We start from the raw sequence: 15,832 nt of genomic DNA on the forward strand, positions 1-15,832 counted from the left end.
TATTTGAAGTGCACACCATGCTGATTCGATATCTGTATGTATTCTTTTTTTTTTTTTTTTTTTTTTTTTTTTTTTTTTTTTAATTTTTTATTTTTTTTGGGACAGAGAGAGACAGAGCATGAACGGGGGAGGGGCAGAGACAGAGGGAGACACAGAAGCGGAAACAGGCTCCAGGCTCTGAGCCATCAGCCCAGAGCCTGACGCGGGGCTCGAACTCACGGACCGCGAGATCGTGACCTGGCTGAAGTCGGACGCTTAACCGACTGCGCCACCCAGGCGCCCCGATATCTGTATGTATTGAGAAAGGATCTCCCCAATTGTCTACTCCTGTTTTTTTTTTAAAAAATAACTTTTAGGGGCGCCTGGGTGGCGCAGTCGGTTAAGCGTCCGACTTCAGCCAGGTCACGATCTCGCGGTCCGTGAGTTCGAGCCCCGCGTCAGGCTCTGGGCCGATGGCTCGGAGCCTGGAGCCTGCTTCCGATTCTGTGTCTCCCTCTCTCTCTGCCCCTCCCCCGTTCATGCTCTGTCTCTCTCTGTCCCAAAAATAAATAAAAAAAAAAATGTTGAAAAAAAAAAAAAATTAAAAAAAAAAAAAAAAAAAATAACTTTTATAAAGTTCCCCCTATTGCTTTTTACCTAATGTGTCTTGAAATCTTTTCATATCGGGACGCCTGGGTGGCTCAGTCGGTTAAGCGTCCGACTTCAGCTCAGGTCACGATCTCGCGGTCCGTGAGTTCGAGCCCCGCGTCGGGCTCTGGGCTGATGGCTCAGAGCCTGGAGCCTGCTTCCGATTCTGTGTCTCCCTCTCTCTCTGCCCCTCCCCCGTTCATGCGCGCTCTCTCTCTCTCTCTCTCTCTCTCTCTCTCTCTCTGTCTCAAAAATAAATAAACGTTAAAAAAAAAAAAAGAAATCTTTTCATATCAATGTAAAAAGAACTTCTGCATAAAAAAAACAAAACAAAACAAAAATGGCCATGTTTTAAATGGAGGAAAGGAAATTCACCTTTTGTTGATATAGGGTAAAAGAAAATAAGATCATTTTTCTCTTTCAAAAGTCTTTCAAAAAGGTGGATTATAGGGGCGCCTGGGTGGCTCAGTCGGTTAAGCGGCCGACTTCGGCTCAGGTCATGATCTCGCGGTCCGTGAGTTCGAGCCCCGCATCGGGCTCTGTGCTGACAGCTCAGAGCCTGGAGCCTGTTTCAGATTCTGTGTCTCCCTCTCTCTGACCCTCCCCCAGTCATGCTCTGTCTCTCTCTGTCTCAAAAATAAATAAACGTTAAAAAAATAAAAAAAAAATAAAATAAAAAGGTGGATTATAAACAAGGGCTCCAAAGCCTTTCTTAGGAACCCTAACCATAAGTGACTGTGTCAGAGGGAAAAGGGGAGATACTGGGGTTCTGCTCTCTGTTCTGCAGGTTCCCTTTTGGGGCCTTAGTTTTTTTATTTGTTGATTGGAGGTCTTTGAGAAGGGTTGGTGGTTTATTTATTTATTTATTTATTTATTTTTAAGATTTTGTTTTTAAGTAATCTCCATACCCAATGTGGGGCTTGAACTCACACCCGTGAGACCAAGAGTTGCACACTCCATGGCTGAGCCAGCCAGGCGCCCTGAAGGTCCGTGGTTCTTAAGGGGGAGTCCCATGCATCTCCCAGGAGGTCTTCAGAGTGTCCATGTGCCCTTGACCCTCGCCTCTGGGGCCTGCCTGGGGGAGGCTGTGGGCTGCTGGGGGTGGGTGGGGATCGAGGGAAAGCCATTGAGCTGGCGGTCCTGCAGCCCTGAGCCTGTGAGCCGGTGTGGCACTGACCTTGCATACAGGTGCTCCTGGGGGGACATGGGTGGCACACAAGCTGAGTGTGCCTCCACTTTCGCCAACAGACATTTCATCAAGCACTGCCAGGCACGGTAAGAATTAGTGTTGAGGGGTCCTGGCTGGCTCAGTCAGTAGAGGGTGCAACTCTTGATCTTGGGTTGTGAGTTCAAGTCCCATGTTGGGTGTAGAGATTACTTTAAAAAATAAACTTTAAAAATGCGTTTTTTTAAAATTTTTTAAAAGTTTTTTTTAGAGAGAGCACATGTGGGTACACACGAGTGGGGGAGGGGCAGAGAGAGAGAGAGAGAGAGAGAGGGAGAGAGGGAGAGGGAGAAAGAGAGGGAGACAGAGGAACCAAAGTGGGCTCTGCACTGACAGCAGTGAGCCGAACACGAGGCTCAGACTCGTGAACTGTGAGATCATGACCTGAGCCGAAGCCAGACGTTCAACCGGCTGAGCCACCCAGGCGCCCCTAAAAGAATACTTTAAAAAAAAGAATTAGTGTTGGTACAGAGCTACCTGGGTTACCAGGCCATCTGTCAGATTTGATTCAGTTGTCACGAAACCCTGTGACTTTCCTTATGACTTTACACAGGAGGGGCCAGACACTGATGACAGGCCCAAATGCAGTGGCCTGGGTGCCCTGACATGGAAACTGCTCCCGTGGGCACCCCATACTGAGTGTAGCACTTCAGATACCAAAGTAAGTGAAGGAAGTCCCTTTCCCAGGAGAGCCAGGGGGTATGACCATGCAGTGCTCGTGCTTGGTGACCGTGTTCCAGGAACGCAAGCGCTGTGGGGCACATACGTACTCCCCCCTGAACAGCAGAGGGGAGGCTAGAAGACATTTTCTTAAATATTTTAAATACAGCATTTATTTTTAAAAATGCTTATGAATATATAAAAAAAAATAGAGGTAAACAGTTCATAATCCTGCCTCTTGGCATCATAAAAAAAGAAAGAGAAAGGTCAAGTGGGAGTTTCCCAGGAGATGGGGGGAGGGCAGTTCTCAGCAGGGAACGGTGGAGGAGAGGTATAGGGGTGTTGCTGTGCTGGGGGGCAGTGAGGGGTGTCCTGGGGGCAAGGCTGGGAGGGAGGCAGCCACAGAGGACATGGGTGCACTCAGGTCAGGAGGGGCCCTGAGCCCCAGCAGCGATCTGACAGGGAGGTGACACGTCTGGAGCTGCTGGAGAAGGACAAGAGTCTCTGCCAGCGACTCGGAGGGACGTGGGAGGCAGGGGATTGGCTCCTCCCATGACCACCCTACAGAAGGTAGTGGACATTACGATGGAGGTGAGGGAAGGCTTTTGGTTTCACATCCTCCCAGCGCCATTATGTGTCCTTGAGTAAACCCAGAATGTCTCTGTGCCTCTGTGTCCTCACCTGCAAGATGGGGAGAACGTCAGTACCTACCCTCTAGGACCATGGGATTCTTGTGAGGATTCAGGAGGGAGGGCGCTGCGTGCCCCCCTCGAGTCTCCAGCCCGGGTAACTAGCCGGAGGTGACGCCGTTTGCAAAGATGGCAAACGCAGGAAAGGCGAGAGTGTGTTGGGATAAAGATAATAAACTGGATTTTTTATTATTTTATTTATTTATTAAAATTCTTTTTTTAACATTTATTTTCGAGAGACAGAGATAGAGCACGAGTGGGGAGGGGCAGAGAGAGAGGGAGACACAGAATCCGAAGCAGGCTTCAGGCTCTGAGTTGTCCTCACAGAGCCTGAACTCATGAATCATGAGATCATGACCTGAGCTGAAGTTGGATGCTTAACTGACTGAGCCACCCAGGCGCCCCTAAACTGGATTTTAAACATGCTGAGTTGAACGGGTCAGGGGGACACTTGGGAAGAGAGTCAGAGACATGGGAGAGACATTCTCTCCTGAGATGCAGAGATGGGTGAATAGGTGAGGTCGCTGGAGAGTGTCAGAAAAGCAAGGGGACAGTGATGAGAAGAGCGGAGGCAGATGCCAAATGACAGGGCAGGGCAGACAGTGGAGCCTGGAGGAGACGAGAGTGACCAGTGGGGTTGCTGCTTGAAGGCAGGAGGCCCCTAAGGCAAGGAAGGGCCCCATCAGGTGTGCTCCAAGGTCACTGGTGGCTCAGGAGAGTGAGTGGGTACAAGTCAGGAAGTGGTGGATAGAGGGGGTGTCCAGTGCTGGGCGCTGGAGGGAACGTGCCAGTGGGGCATAGGTATAAGTTGGGAGGGTGGGAGTGAGGGTGGACCCTCCCCCGAGGAAAGGTCCCAGGACCGCCCAGGTTGGGGAGAGTTGGCTGTCATAACACCCCCTCGTCTTCTGAGCTGGAAGGGGTGGCAAGGGGGAAGAGCTGGCTAAGGTTGGAGGCGCAGGGAAGGGCGGTGAGAGATTTCACGGAGTGCAGTTCAGAAGTGAAATACATGCATCTTTACACTTGCCACAAAATGCACGGGTCTTAGGGTCCATCCAGCTCAAGGAGTCCTTCATGTGCATACATTCACGTAACTACCACCCAGATCAAGCTATGGAACATTTTCTGCCCCCCACAAAGTGTCCTGCCTGGTTCTAGTGGTGACCCTCCTCCCCAGGGAAATGGTATTTTCACATGCAAGTTTTGACCAATTAATCATGTGGCTTGAGGTGGGTGAGAGCTGTTTTTTAGAGGGGAAAGGGGGCCCTGCCTGGACCCCACAGTGTACGTTTCCTTTCCAGAGTATCTTTGCGTCTATTGTTATTCTCAAAAAACTGTCTGGTAAACTGTTTATAAGAAGTGTATTAAAATAACTTGGCGGGGGGGGGGCGTGTGGGTAGCTCAGCCGGTTAAGTGTCAGACTTCAGCTCAGGTCATGATCTCATGGCTTGTGAGTTCGAGCCCCACGTCGGGCTCTATGCTGACAGCCCAGAGCCTGGAGCCTGCTTCTGATTCTGTCTCCCTCTCTCTCTGCTCCTCCCCTGTTCATTCTCTCTCTCTCTCAAAAATAAATAAACATTAAAGAAAAAATAAAAATAAAAAATAAAATAACTTGGTGGGGAACAGTATATACGGCTTCTTAGACACCTGAGAGAGGGGCTGGCACCTGTGGTGCTCTCAAGGGGCATTTGTTCACTCAACACTGCACAAAGGCTCTCTGGTCCCTGGCTCCCTCCCATGTGGAAGGCTCTGTGTTACGGACTGCCATCTGACGGATGCCCAATCCGCACACAGAAGGACCAGATTGCCGGGGTCAGCCTTGGGCACCACCCCGTGACCTTGGGCACATGAGCTCACCACTGCGTGCCACACTTTCCTCACGAGCCCCTCTCATTAAATGGTCAGTGTGAATAAACACAGAGAAGCACCCAGTATCATCTCGTGCACATCCCAGGGTCAACAGCAACACCTGGGGAACAAGCATCTGCTGTTGGCCAAGCAGTCACAGAGGGCACAGGCTCCCCCTGCCCTCACAGAGCCCATGGCCTAGGGTGATAACAAGGAAGGTCATGGCAGGGGAGGGACAGTGAAGTCGGGTGATGGGGGTGGGGGCCTCCCTAGATAGTACCCAGGAAGGCTTCCCTGTGGAGGGGACCAGATGGTATAAAGGCCTTGAGGTGGGAGTACACTAGGTGGTGTGAGAAATGGCCTGGGGACATTACGGTTGGAGTCGAGAATGAAGGAGACAGCAGTGGGAGGTGAGGTCTGAGAGGAGCCAGAAAATGCACAGCCTTCATGCTCTGGCGAGGATTCCAGATACTTGTTGGGGACTTCAGAAGCACTTTTTATAGACTGTGACTATAAAAAAAAAAAAGAAAGAAAATCTAGGCAGTGATATTGGCCCATAGGCAGCCAGATTCCCTTATAGTCACAAAATCCAGCAGGGGGAGAACATTTTATCCCTCCCGTCTGCTCCCCTCCTCTCCCCATCTTGCCCTCCAGCCAAAGTTTGCGTTTTAACTGCCTTTAAAAGACTTCACCTCTCCCTCTGTGTATTTGAATTAACTTATGTTTCTTTGTTGCCATTATGAGTTTTTTTCTTTTCTTTTTTTTTTTTTTTGAGTTTTCATCTGTTTCCTTTGTCTCAGTGCCTGGCCCGTCTTACTTGTTCAGAACTGGGATCTGATCTTTTCTCACAGAGTGGTGCTGTGGGGCCATCACATTGCTCTGGCGTGGAAGGTGTGTGGCCACTGTCTGTGGGCTGGCTGAATGCTGAACACGTGGGATGCAGAAGACAAGCCCGCAAACAGGATTCTCCGTGTGCCCTCCCTCAGCGCCCAGACACCCAGGACACCGCCGCGGCTGCTGACGGGGCCAGTGACTAGCTGTGCAGTGGATGATGTTCTTTCTTCTCTTTTGAAGCCCTGGGCATGAAGGCTTTCATTAAGGCCACGAAGAAGATTCTGAGCAATGTGTCGGATGAGATGCTGGAGGCGCTGTTTTTGAAGGTGGACACAAACTGTAATGGCTCCATCACCTGGGTGAGGAAGGGGCCCCTGCTTCAGGAGTCGTGGCTTAACTGCTCTGTCATCCCTCCCCCTTGGCTTATGTGTACATTCTGGTTGGTTTTTGATCAAAATTTTTGATTTTTGTGGTTGTTTTTTCATTTCTCTTAATATCCTACAATAAATGTGTTTCCAGAATTCTCCTCTATCTACACAATTATCATTCTTAATAACTCCCTCTTTCTTATATAGTTTATGGTGTATGGTGGCCTACTTTGGCCTTCATGAGGCTGGTTAATAGATTCTAGAATTGCCCTAGTGACCTGGCTTCGGGGTCTTCCGTTGCTGTTAACATCTTATATGAGCTGAGACAATTCATCTCTACTGTTAGGAGCCTCAGTCTTATTTATCCATAAAGTGGGGATGAATAAAGAGATTCAAACAGGATGCTGAACGTGGGGGTGATGCGGAGATACATTTAGCATTACAGGATCTCATTAAGGAGGGAGGTGTGGCTATGTACCTACTAATAGGCCCTTCACACGTCCCAGATTCCAGAACAGCTCAGTTGGCTTGGCTACTCTCCTTGGCCACCCTCGGGAAGCATCAACCAGAGTCCCTTGGAAGGGGCTGGTAAAGATGGGGGAGGAACCAGAAGCCGGGTGTGGGTTCCCGAAGCCCAGTGCACCGAGCGTTTGGCCAGCGCTGTCCTGCCTTCGTTTCTTCCTGAGGCAGCAGAAGTACGTGGATTACGTGATGCGTGAGTTCCAGAGAAAGGAGATGATGAGGACAAGCCAGTACCGCCTGCGCTTCCACCTCCCCATGAGGATCATCCCCCTGTAAGGAGTCTCTCCCCTGACCGAAGGGGTGTGTGTGAACAGGGTGGGGACTGGCCCTGCTGTGAGCGCCCCTCCCTAGATACCTGAGCCACTCTCTGTGGGGCCACCAAGGGTCTGGGACTGGGCTCATTTCAGCCCCTCAACCCTGCAGGCGAGCCTGAGCATGAAGGTAGGTGATGTGTCCCCACTTTACAGACAAGGTAACAAAGGTTCAGAGAGGTCGAAGGACGGTGATGGGGTTGCTGTGTTCGGCCTTCCCTGTCCCTGCAGCATATGCTACTCCTCCTGCTTTCCCCCACCCTGCAGCCCAGTGGGTCAGGGCACAGATGGCTCACAGGGCAGGGAGTAAAAGCCATCATAGGAGACTGCTCCTGGAGGCCACACCAGGCCTCCAGATGGGCCGTTGGTCACTCCTGGAGCACGTGGCTCTGTCCATGCCTTGACTTCCTCGACCCTGCCTGCTTGCTCCTCCTTCTGGCTCCTGTACACTGTGCCCTCTGGACCTTCACCTCATCTTTCTGTGCCATGGCCCTGTCTGCCCCCTCCCCTCTGAACTCCCCAAGAAAGAGGAGCCCTCCAGTGGCTCTGGCCAATGGCCCAGGCCTCTTCCCGTAACCCACCTTGGGTTTGCACACCTCCTGCCTCGTGTTGGTGGCCAGGGCCAGGGATCTGGGTCCTGTGGTCCAACGCTTGGTGATGTGCATTTGTGGCCTGCTTAGGAGGGGCTGTGGTCCTCAGGGGACTGCCCCCGGAGCAGGCCGTGGGGAAGACCATGAACCAGAGGCAGTCTCTGCCCTGGAGCACCTGGAGATTCAGAAGGATGGTAATGAAAACCATGAACGGGCAACTAAAAAAATTTTGGTCAAAATGTAATTGAATAGTCAGCAAATATGAATAATGAAGGATTTTATAACCATATGTCTTGACCTAAAACTTTGCTAGAGACAGCCAAACCTTCAAGGATCTTTGTTTCCTTGGGGCATTTGGATTCCCAAGGTGCTTAAAGGGCCAGAACCAAAAACATCAAGAAGTCTGTCCCTATTTTCCCCTATTTATTTGTTCCCAGAGAGTATTTCCAGCTTGACAGAGAAAATAGCCAAATCATATTTAGTTATTTTCATGAAAGAGTCACCTTAAAAGTTGGCTCCCCTTTCCTCAGCCTGGACCAAGCTCACCAAACACCCGTCTCCTGGGTGCTGGCCTCGTGGGATAACGCCTCCCGAGGGCTCCCCTCCCTTCTCATGGCTCTCACCTGTTGCATCTACCCCTGAGTCTCGTGGGCCTGATGCCAGAGGTGGCACTGGGAGTGATGGAGGGCAGACTGGGCAGAGCTGGGGGCTGCGGGTAGGAGAGAAAAGAGCCATATCCAGACACACCATTGCCCTCTCTTCTGCTGAGAATGTTTTGAGGTAGAATTTCAGTGTGGGTTCGCCTTCAGCCACAGGTCACACGGTGTCCACAGCAACCTTTTTGGAAAGACTCTGGCTGGAGTAGGGATCGAGGTGCCTACGTTCTAGTTGAAGCTCTGCCCATAGCCAGGACATAACTCCAGGAAAATGCTTATCCCTGGGTCCCTGTGAGGTGAGGTGACATTTCCTGCCCTGCTGGGGCCTGGAGGCATGGGAGCACCAGGAGTGTGTGCTGAGCCATGTCCAGAAGTTAAAATGGCGGTGCCCTTTAGTAGCCAGAGAGCCAGCTTAGCCAACTTGGGGCAGGACAGAAGGCATTGGAAGGCATGACTGTAGCTTGCTGGGAAGGCTTCATGGTGGCTACCTGAGTCCCGGCCTGCCGCAGGAGCTGTTTGCTGTGCTCAGCACATGACCTTGGAGATGAGGAGTTGGGTATGTGGGGCTCTATTGGATATGTTGTCCCCTCATCCACTTCTATCTCATGCTTGGCTTATATTCCCTTCTCTACCCTGAGATGCCGAAAACTGTTATTTTGAAGGTTTCAGTCACAATCCCCCCTCCACTCACCACCCGTAGACTCTTTTTCTTATAAAGGAAGGTTTGCAAAAGACCTCTGTTCTCTGCCTTCTGACCCCATCCCATCACGAGGAAGCCAGCTGGTTGTTTGAAAGGAGAGCCCACTGCTTGTGGAGCCCTATCTCATACCAGCGGCCTACTTGGGTCATTTTCTTTCGGCCATGGCTGATAATGGTAGAAGCCCGCCTAGCAGAGCCCCACCTCTGGAGGAGCCAGCTTGAGTTTCTTGGTGGTGTGTGTGTGTGTGTGTGTGTGTGTGTGTGTGTGTGTGTCTTGCTTTGCCCTTCCTCCTCTGTGCTTTTCATTCTGGTTTTGTTTGGGTCCTTCTCTGTCCTGTCACCTTCCACAGGAACCATGGATGTGAGATTGTGAAGGTGCAGATTTTAATCCAGCAGTTCAAGAAGATTGGGCATCTCCTGACTGTCACCAAGGACGGGATCTTGCAGATCTGGTCTGAGACCTTCTCGCTGATTAACTCCTTTAGGGTGAGGGGGACCCACACGTGGAGCACACACAGGGTGGTCGGAGAGCCTTTGCCTTTGTACCCCAATAATGAAGGTGACCTGGGCCCAGAGTGGGCTCATTTGGGGGTTCACAGTCTAAGCAGCCTGCACGTGGAGTCACTGCTCCTGGGGCCAGGCTCTGCTTCACGTGGGACCACGACCCTCGCATTTCTCTTCTGTAAGCAGGACTGCATCTGGATGTCCATTCGACTTGGATGTCCAACAGCCAGACACCTCACACCCAGTCTGTCCAAATAGAATGTCACTGTAGCTCTCCCTGGCCACCAGGCTTACTTCTCCTGTGCTTCATCTCAGTGAATGGTGTTGCTATCTACCAAGGTTCCCGTGTTAGCAGTCAGCTACCTTTCCTTTCCCTGTCATGTCCCCTCTGTCACCAAGTGTTACTGACTCAAATCCTTTACCTGGACCAGGCAGGAAATCGCAGTGGTTGTGTGGGCTCTGGAGTCCAACTTAGAACCTGACTGTACCACCTTCCAGCTCTGTGACTGTGGACACTTCGTAGATAGCTCCCTGTGCCTCAGTTTCCTCATCTGCCAAGTGGGGTCGCAGTTACCCCCTCAGGCTGCTGGGAGGATTTAATGACTTGATACATATATGGTCCTCAGAGTAGGGCAAGGCACACAGCAAGTGCCGACAAATACAAGCTGACCTCATCATTGTCTGTGCTGTCAGCTCCTGGCCGAGGGCAGCGAGTGAGAAAACACTCAGGAAAGCTGGCTGTGTACTTAGTGTTGCCAGGCCAGTCCAGAATCCTCCAGCAAATGAGGAAGGCGCAGCTCTCCCGAGAAGAAAGGCTTACTGAGAACGTTGCCGGCAGCATGAAGGCTTTCCTAAGCCCGTGAAAGAGAAGAGTGTTTCACAGGTGCCTCAGGGGTCATCCCTTGGGGCTGGAGGGTTCTGGAGGCAGCTGAGGTCTGTGGAGGTCAAGTGACTCTTGAGTACTTGGTAGCTCAGGACCAGGGGTGACTCACACCCGAGTTCCTGAGGCTGGGGTTTCCGGCACCTTCCACCCTTTTTCTCTGTGTGTTTATTTTGTTGTGTGTGAGAGGGCACATTATAGCCTGAGCTCCTGGTTGTGGCTGCTACTCGGTCACCTCAGCATCCTTCAGAGGCCAAGTCTGGGAGGGATGAGGAGGACAGAGGGAGGCTCCCCGGAAGGCCCAGCATTCCTCTTTGAGGGGCTGCTCGGGAAAGTAGATGTTGGCAAGACTGATCCACTAAGCACCATCCGTGAAACCCACTGCATGCCATCCATGGTCATGTGGATGGAAAGCCCTGGAGTTTGGGGTGGGAGGGGGGGCTGGGCTTTACTTCCCAGCTGTTCGACTTTGGGCAAGTCACTGGAACTCCCTAAGGGCTCGGGGTTTCTCGAAGGAACGTGGAGGTGATGGGCATTCCATCTGTTGCGTGTGGGTTAGAGACCCCAGGGGGCCTGGCCCCCTGTCCTCACTGCCCAGCCGCCAGCAGGGACCTCTCTGCTCTTGGTGTCTCTGAGTTGTGATGGAACGGTCCACTTCTTGCCCCTGCCTTCGCCATCCCTTCTGCACAGCCACCTAGAGGAACTGCCTTAATTCTCCGCCCTCTCTTCTGTTTCAGTCTGTACTGCTGTCTGCTTTCTCCAGTCCAGAGTTTGTGGCCTTCTTACAGGGAGTAAACTACAAATGCCTTAGCTGACCACCCCTAACTCATCTCTCATCCTCCCTGACCCTGAGCCTGTCAGGCCGGCCTCCTCTTTTCTCTGGACTCCAAAGCCCCTTTCTGCGGACATGACTTTGTGTGTGGTGTCCCGTACCTTGAGGGCCCGCTCGAATTCCGTCTGCCTGAGTGTTACGTGAGGCTGGCACCTCACAGCCCGGCTGGGTGATTTCTTGTCAATAAGCCACTTGAGCCGGGGGACATCTGCAGATGGTAAACAAAGTGCAGACAGAACAAACAAGCAACAACTAATACCATGTCACATGTTCGTTATATCTCAGTAAAACTGGGGTGGGGGACAGAGCCAGACCTGCAGAGGGGCAGTCAGTGGAAAGTCATTCTCCCTCTCCCACACCCGAATTCTCTCCTGGAGGCAACCGCTGTGACCAGTTTTGGGGCACTCTTCACGGTTAGCCTGTACATGCACCCTCCGCACCCCTTTCTTTTTAAATATGCGCATAGTAACACACGATAGTGCTCCTTTCCCCCTTGCCTTTTCATTTGCTAATAGATCCTGGACACTCTTCTGTATGGCGTGTGCACAGTCCCCTTCGTTGTAATGTCTGGGTGGTGTCCTGTGGTGTGGATTTGTATCCGCTCTCCTTTCCAAGTGGTCTGTGGCCTGTTGCTATCACAGCGGTGTGGCGGGGCCTGCCCTCACACACGCTTCTCTGTGAGTATGTGTGAACACATCTGCAGATGTGTCCTGGAGATAGATCCCGGGATCACAAGTCATGCACAGTTAAAACTCTGAGGAAGCTTGTCAAGTGGCTCTAGAAAGGGGTTGTGAGGACGGGTGTTCTTTAAGCCCATTTCGCGGATGTGGAAACCGAGGCTCGGGCTAGGGAACTTGTCCAAGGCCCTATCAGTAGCTGGTAGGGGTGCTGGGCTCCAAACCAGCTCTGCTGCCCCCTCCAGGGCCTCGGGTGGCGGGAGAGGGTTCACGGGACCCTGCGCCTTGGTGCGCTCTGCCAGGCAAGCCTCCCCAGCTCGGTCGCCTCTGCTCTTCCCCTGGCCAGCTTAACCAGATCCAGCAGCCCCACCACCAGCCGATGTGGGTCATCGACATGGTCTGTCTCCACAACATGAACCTGATAGCGATTGCATCTACCGACCAGAAGATAGGTGAGTCCCTGACGGCGCCCCGGGCCTGCCGTCAGCCGTTGGAAGGTGTGCGTCTGCGCTTGGGGACCCGTCACCGGGCCAACTGTGGGCGTGGGTTAGAGCCCTCTGGGGGTGCTGTGGCTGGTAAGCAGAGGCTGCGTGTCGTCCCCAGAGGCCCCCGAGGCCTGGGACGTGGGCCTGGGCTCCATGCATGCCCTCCCCCTCCGTCTCTCCCCCAGAGTTCTTTGATATCAGCAACCACAACTGTGCCCGGGCCTTCACCTTCACTGATCTGGACAGTTGTGTCCTGACCATAGACTACTGGTGAGTCTCGGGGGGAGACAGGTACAGTCTTGGCAGGAGCCGCATCACTCGGTGCGGTTGGGACTCCCAGAAAGCCTCTCTGGAAACAGCCCCGGAATGATTCCCACCCTGTGTGCCTGTGTCCTCCTCGCCAAGCTGCCCCGCCTTGGGGGTTACTCAGTCGTCTGCCCCTCTTCCTCCCACTGCCTGACCAAGTCAGCCATCGAACCCCAGCAGGGGCTTGTCCCGCCGTGACTGAGGGCTCTGGGAATGCCGTGGTCCATCCGCAGGATGGTGAGCTGGTAACAAGCAGCTGGAGGACCAGGGATTCGTTTGTTTTAGCGTTCAAAAAAAATTACTGATTTCTTTTGGCCCCAGTTCACCGGTGATCTGGGTCTGGGCGGCTGGGCCCATGTTTGTCAGCCATTGAGGGCAAAGCTGGCAAGTCGTGTGGGAACTGCCCCTCGTTCCCAGGTGCAGGGAGGCTGATGGGGGCCGGGAAGGTGGAGGCTTACAGCCCTGCGCCCAGCCCCACCTCTTCTGTCTCCACCTTCCCTCAGGTCTGACTGTCACAGAGGTGTGTTCTGCTATGGGGACACCAAAGGCAATGTCATCGTCTTCACCTCCAGCAATGTGACCCACGGGCTGTTCAACCCCCGAATCCTCCCCAGGACCTCCAAATGGGGTAGCTAAGATGCTGGGGAATGTGCGGGTGGGGAGATGGCCCTTCCTCCCAGCTCAGGAGCCTCTGGCTACTTCAGCTCAGCTGAGGAGTACACCTGTAGGCTCAGCTCAGAGTGGCCCGTGGGACGTGGGGTGGGGAGGTGACCGCAAGAGCCAGAGGGGGCTGAGAAGCGGGGCAATCTCTCTGAAGGTGGGAGGTTGCACAGGTGAAGGTGGAGGGGAGAGGCTTCCGGACCCACCTCATCCCAGCAAGGACCAACCTGTGCCAGCTGTGTGACCCTGTGGAAGTCACTCACCCCTCCCGGGTCTTGGGATGCCAGCACTAACTTTCTCCAAGGTCGTGAGGAGGGTTCTGCTCTCAGCTGGGAGCCGCCTTTGGTGGGGGGGTGGGGGTGGGGCAGGAGGGCTGCCCTGGAGGTGGGCTCAGTGGGGCCTGGGGGAAAGCCTGGCTCAGCATGGCCATAAACCTGAATAAGCACAGTGACACTTACTGTGCATTTGCGTGCCGAGTGGTTTGGGCACATCGCCTCCTATGGCCCTCCCCCTGCCCATGGCCAGCAGGGAGCTGCTGCTGTTACAGCCCATGAAGAGAGGAGGAATGGAGGTTCGGGGGGTGAAGGACTTGTGTAGGCCCCACAGGGTAAGTGTCCCGAAGCAGGCAGTCTGCCCGAGTCTGCACCTTAACCCCTTGCTGGGCTATACCGTAAACTCACTAAACACTGAAGGACGCTGTTCAGGGCTGTTCTGCCAGGGGCACTAGGGCCCAAGGCTCTGGGGCCTGGGACTATCAGGGACGCGCCTGAACTGGATCCTGTCCAGGATCAAGCCCTCGGTGCGTGGTGTCAGGCCTCCAGTCTGCTTCATATCCATCTAGAGGAGGCCCCGGGCCACCAGGGGCACCAGCCCATGGGGACACTGACTCCCCTTCCATCCAGGACACCAGAGCAGTCCCTAGGGCTTCCAGTCAGAGTTTCTGAGCCGGACGCCCTGCAAGGGCTCCCCGGCCTTGGTGACCCACTCCCCCCACTGGCCGGATGGAAGATAGATCCCGCCCTGGATACAGCAGTGGGCTGGCACCCTCCTATATCCTTGCCTCATCAGCCTCTGCTCCTGGTGCCTGCCCTGCCCGGCCGTGGTCACGCTGTGGCACCCTGGGAAATGGCGTGGGAAGTTGTGGTAGTCGTGGAGCTGTGCTAAATGGGAGATCGGAGTGGGTACGGATGAAGCTGGAGTGTAGGATAGGAGTCCTTCCATGCCACACGCTGCCTGAAGGCTGGGGAGGAACATGAAGGTGGGCTCACCCGTGTGTTGACTTGGGAGGAGTTGGACAGACCAGCTCTGTGTGAGCTGGAACCAGTTGCTTGACCTCTCTGTACCTCAGTTCCCTTTAAAACAGGGATGAGCATACTCAATTCATGGCTTTCCTATAAGGTGGGAGGAGGGCATCTGGGGTGAGGTGCACAGTAAGGACAGGGGGACTCCCTCTCCTGACCTCCCGGGGCTCTCCCAGCCTCGTGGTCGAGGCAGACACTAGAAGTGAGGCCCCTGGCTAAGCTTCTGCCTTCCCGTGCCTGCCCCACTTCTGCAACACTCCACCCCTTGGGACTTCCTTTTCAAGCTTCCTCCTGCCCTTGCAAGATGGGGCTGGTGACTTTGCAGCATAAGATGCTTGGCATAAGCCGCCAGGTCCCCTTCTCTCCCAGAAACCTGGGAGTTTCTCTCAGACTTGAGCCCAGATTGTCCCAGACTTTGGGACCCACCTCCTTAAAGCCTGCTCTACAGGGAGACCCGTGCTTGTCCCATCACTGCTAGCCCCATCTGCCTGCACCCGGGGCCTTTCCTTGGAGGCTCCCAGGCCGCCGGCTGGCCATGGGAGGTTGCGGGGGCCAGGAGACCCTGAACGCCGCCATGCGGGCCAGGCTGTGCTCAGTGTGATTGCTCCAGGCACACTTGCTGGGTGCCCCCCTTGGAACTTGTGTTTGCAAGACAAGGCAGGGCATGTAGTTTGAAGCCTGATGGTAGACTTCCAAATGATCCTTTTCAGAATGAATAGAGCCTAGGGTCTCAATTTGTTCTCCACTCCAGCAGACTTGGAGCTCCCTAAATGAGAATCACCTTGGGGGCCGCCTGCTGCGGCTCAGTCGGTTGAACGTCCGACTCTCGATTTCGGCTCAGGTCATGATCTCACAGTTCAGTTCGTGAGATTGGGCCCGCATCAGGCTCCATGCTGATAGCATGGAGCCTGCTTGGGATTCTCCCCTTCCCTCTCTCTCTGCCCCTCCCTCACTTGCGCATTCTCTCTCTCTCTCAAAATAAACAAACTTTAAAACATAAATGAATATATAAAAACTAAAAAAAAAAAGAGAGAATCACCTCATTTAGATTGCAGCATGTGGGGAGAGGGAGAAGGCCCGAGATGTGAGGCCAGCTCTGTGAGCCCTGGCATAGGGCTCTGGGCAACAGTGTCTACCTGCCTGTGTCTGTGTTCTGTGTCG

The 15,832-nt window shown here is 53.5% G+C and overlaps 1 protein-coding gene across 10 annotated transcripts in view; it reads left to right on the plus strand.

Moving 5' to 3' along the window:
* The window catches only part of EFCAB8 (EF-hand calcium binding domain 8), a 75,146-nt gene that overhangs the window by 15,751 nt on the left and 43,563 nt on the right, over window positions 1-15,832 (plus strand). For 9 of the 10 annotated variants that reach the window (XM_058685291.1, XM_058685295.1, XM_058685293.1 and 6 more), the window contains 6 exons: window positions 6,121-6,239; window positions 6,939-7,042; window positions 9,377-9,512; window positions 12,266-12,371; window positions 12,590-12,674; window positions 13,214-13,338. In XM_058685291.1, the coding sequence (XP_058541274.1) occupies window positions 6,121-6,239; window positions 6,939-7,042; window positions 9,377-9,512; window positions 12,266-12,371; window positions 12,590-12,674; window positions 13,214-13,338 (675 nt within the window). Of the gene's footprint in view, window positions 1-5,846; window positions 6,240-6,938; window positions 7,043-9,376; window positions 9,513-12,265; window positions 12,372-12,589; window positions 12,675-13,213; window positions 13,339-15,832 lie in introns of all 10 variants that reach the window. The other variant, XM_058685301.1, reaches the window with a different exon arrangement.

Source organism: Neofelis nebulosa, chromosome 9 (assembly GCF_028018385.1).
Source record: "Neofelis nebulosa isolate mNeoNeb1 chromosome 9, mNeoNeb1.pri, whole genome shotgun sequence".
In the NCBI taxonomy this organism is placed as follows: domain Eukaryota; kingdom Metazoa; phylum Chordata; class Mammalia; order Carnivora; family Felidae; genus Neofelis; species Neofelis nebulosa.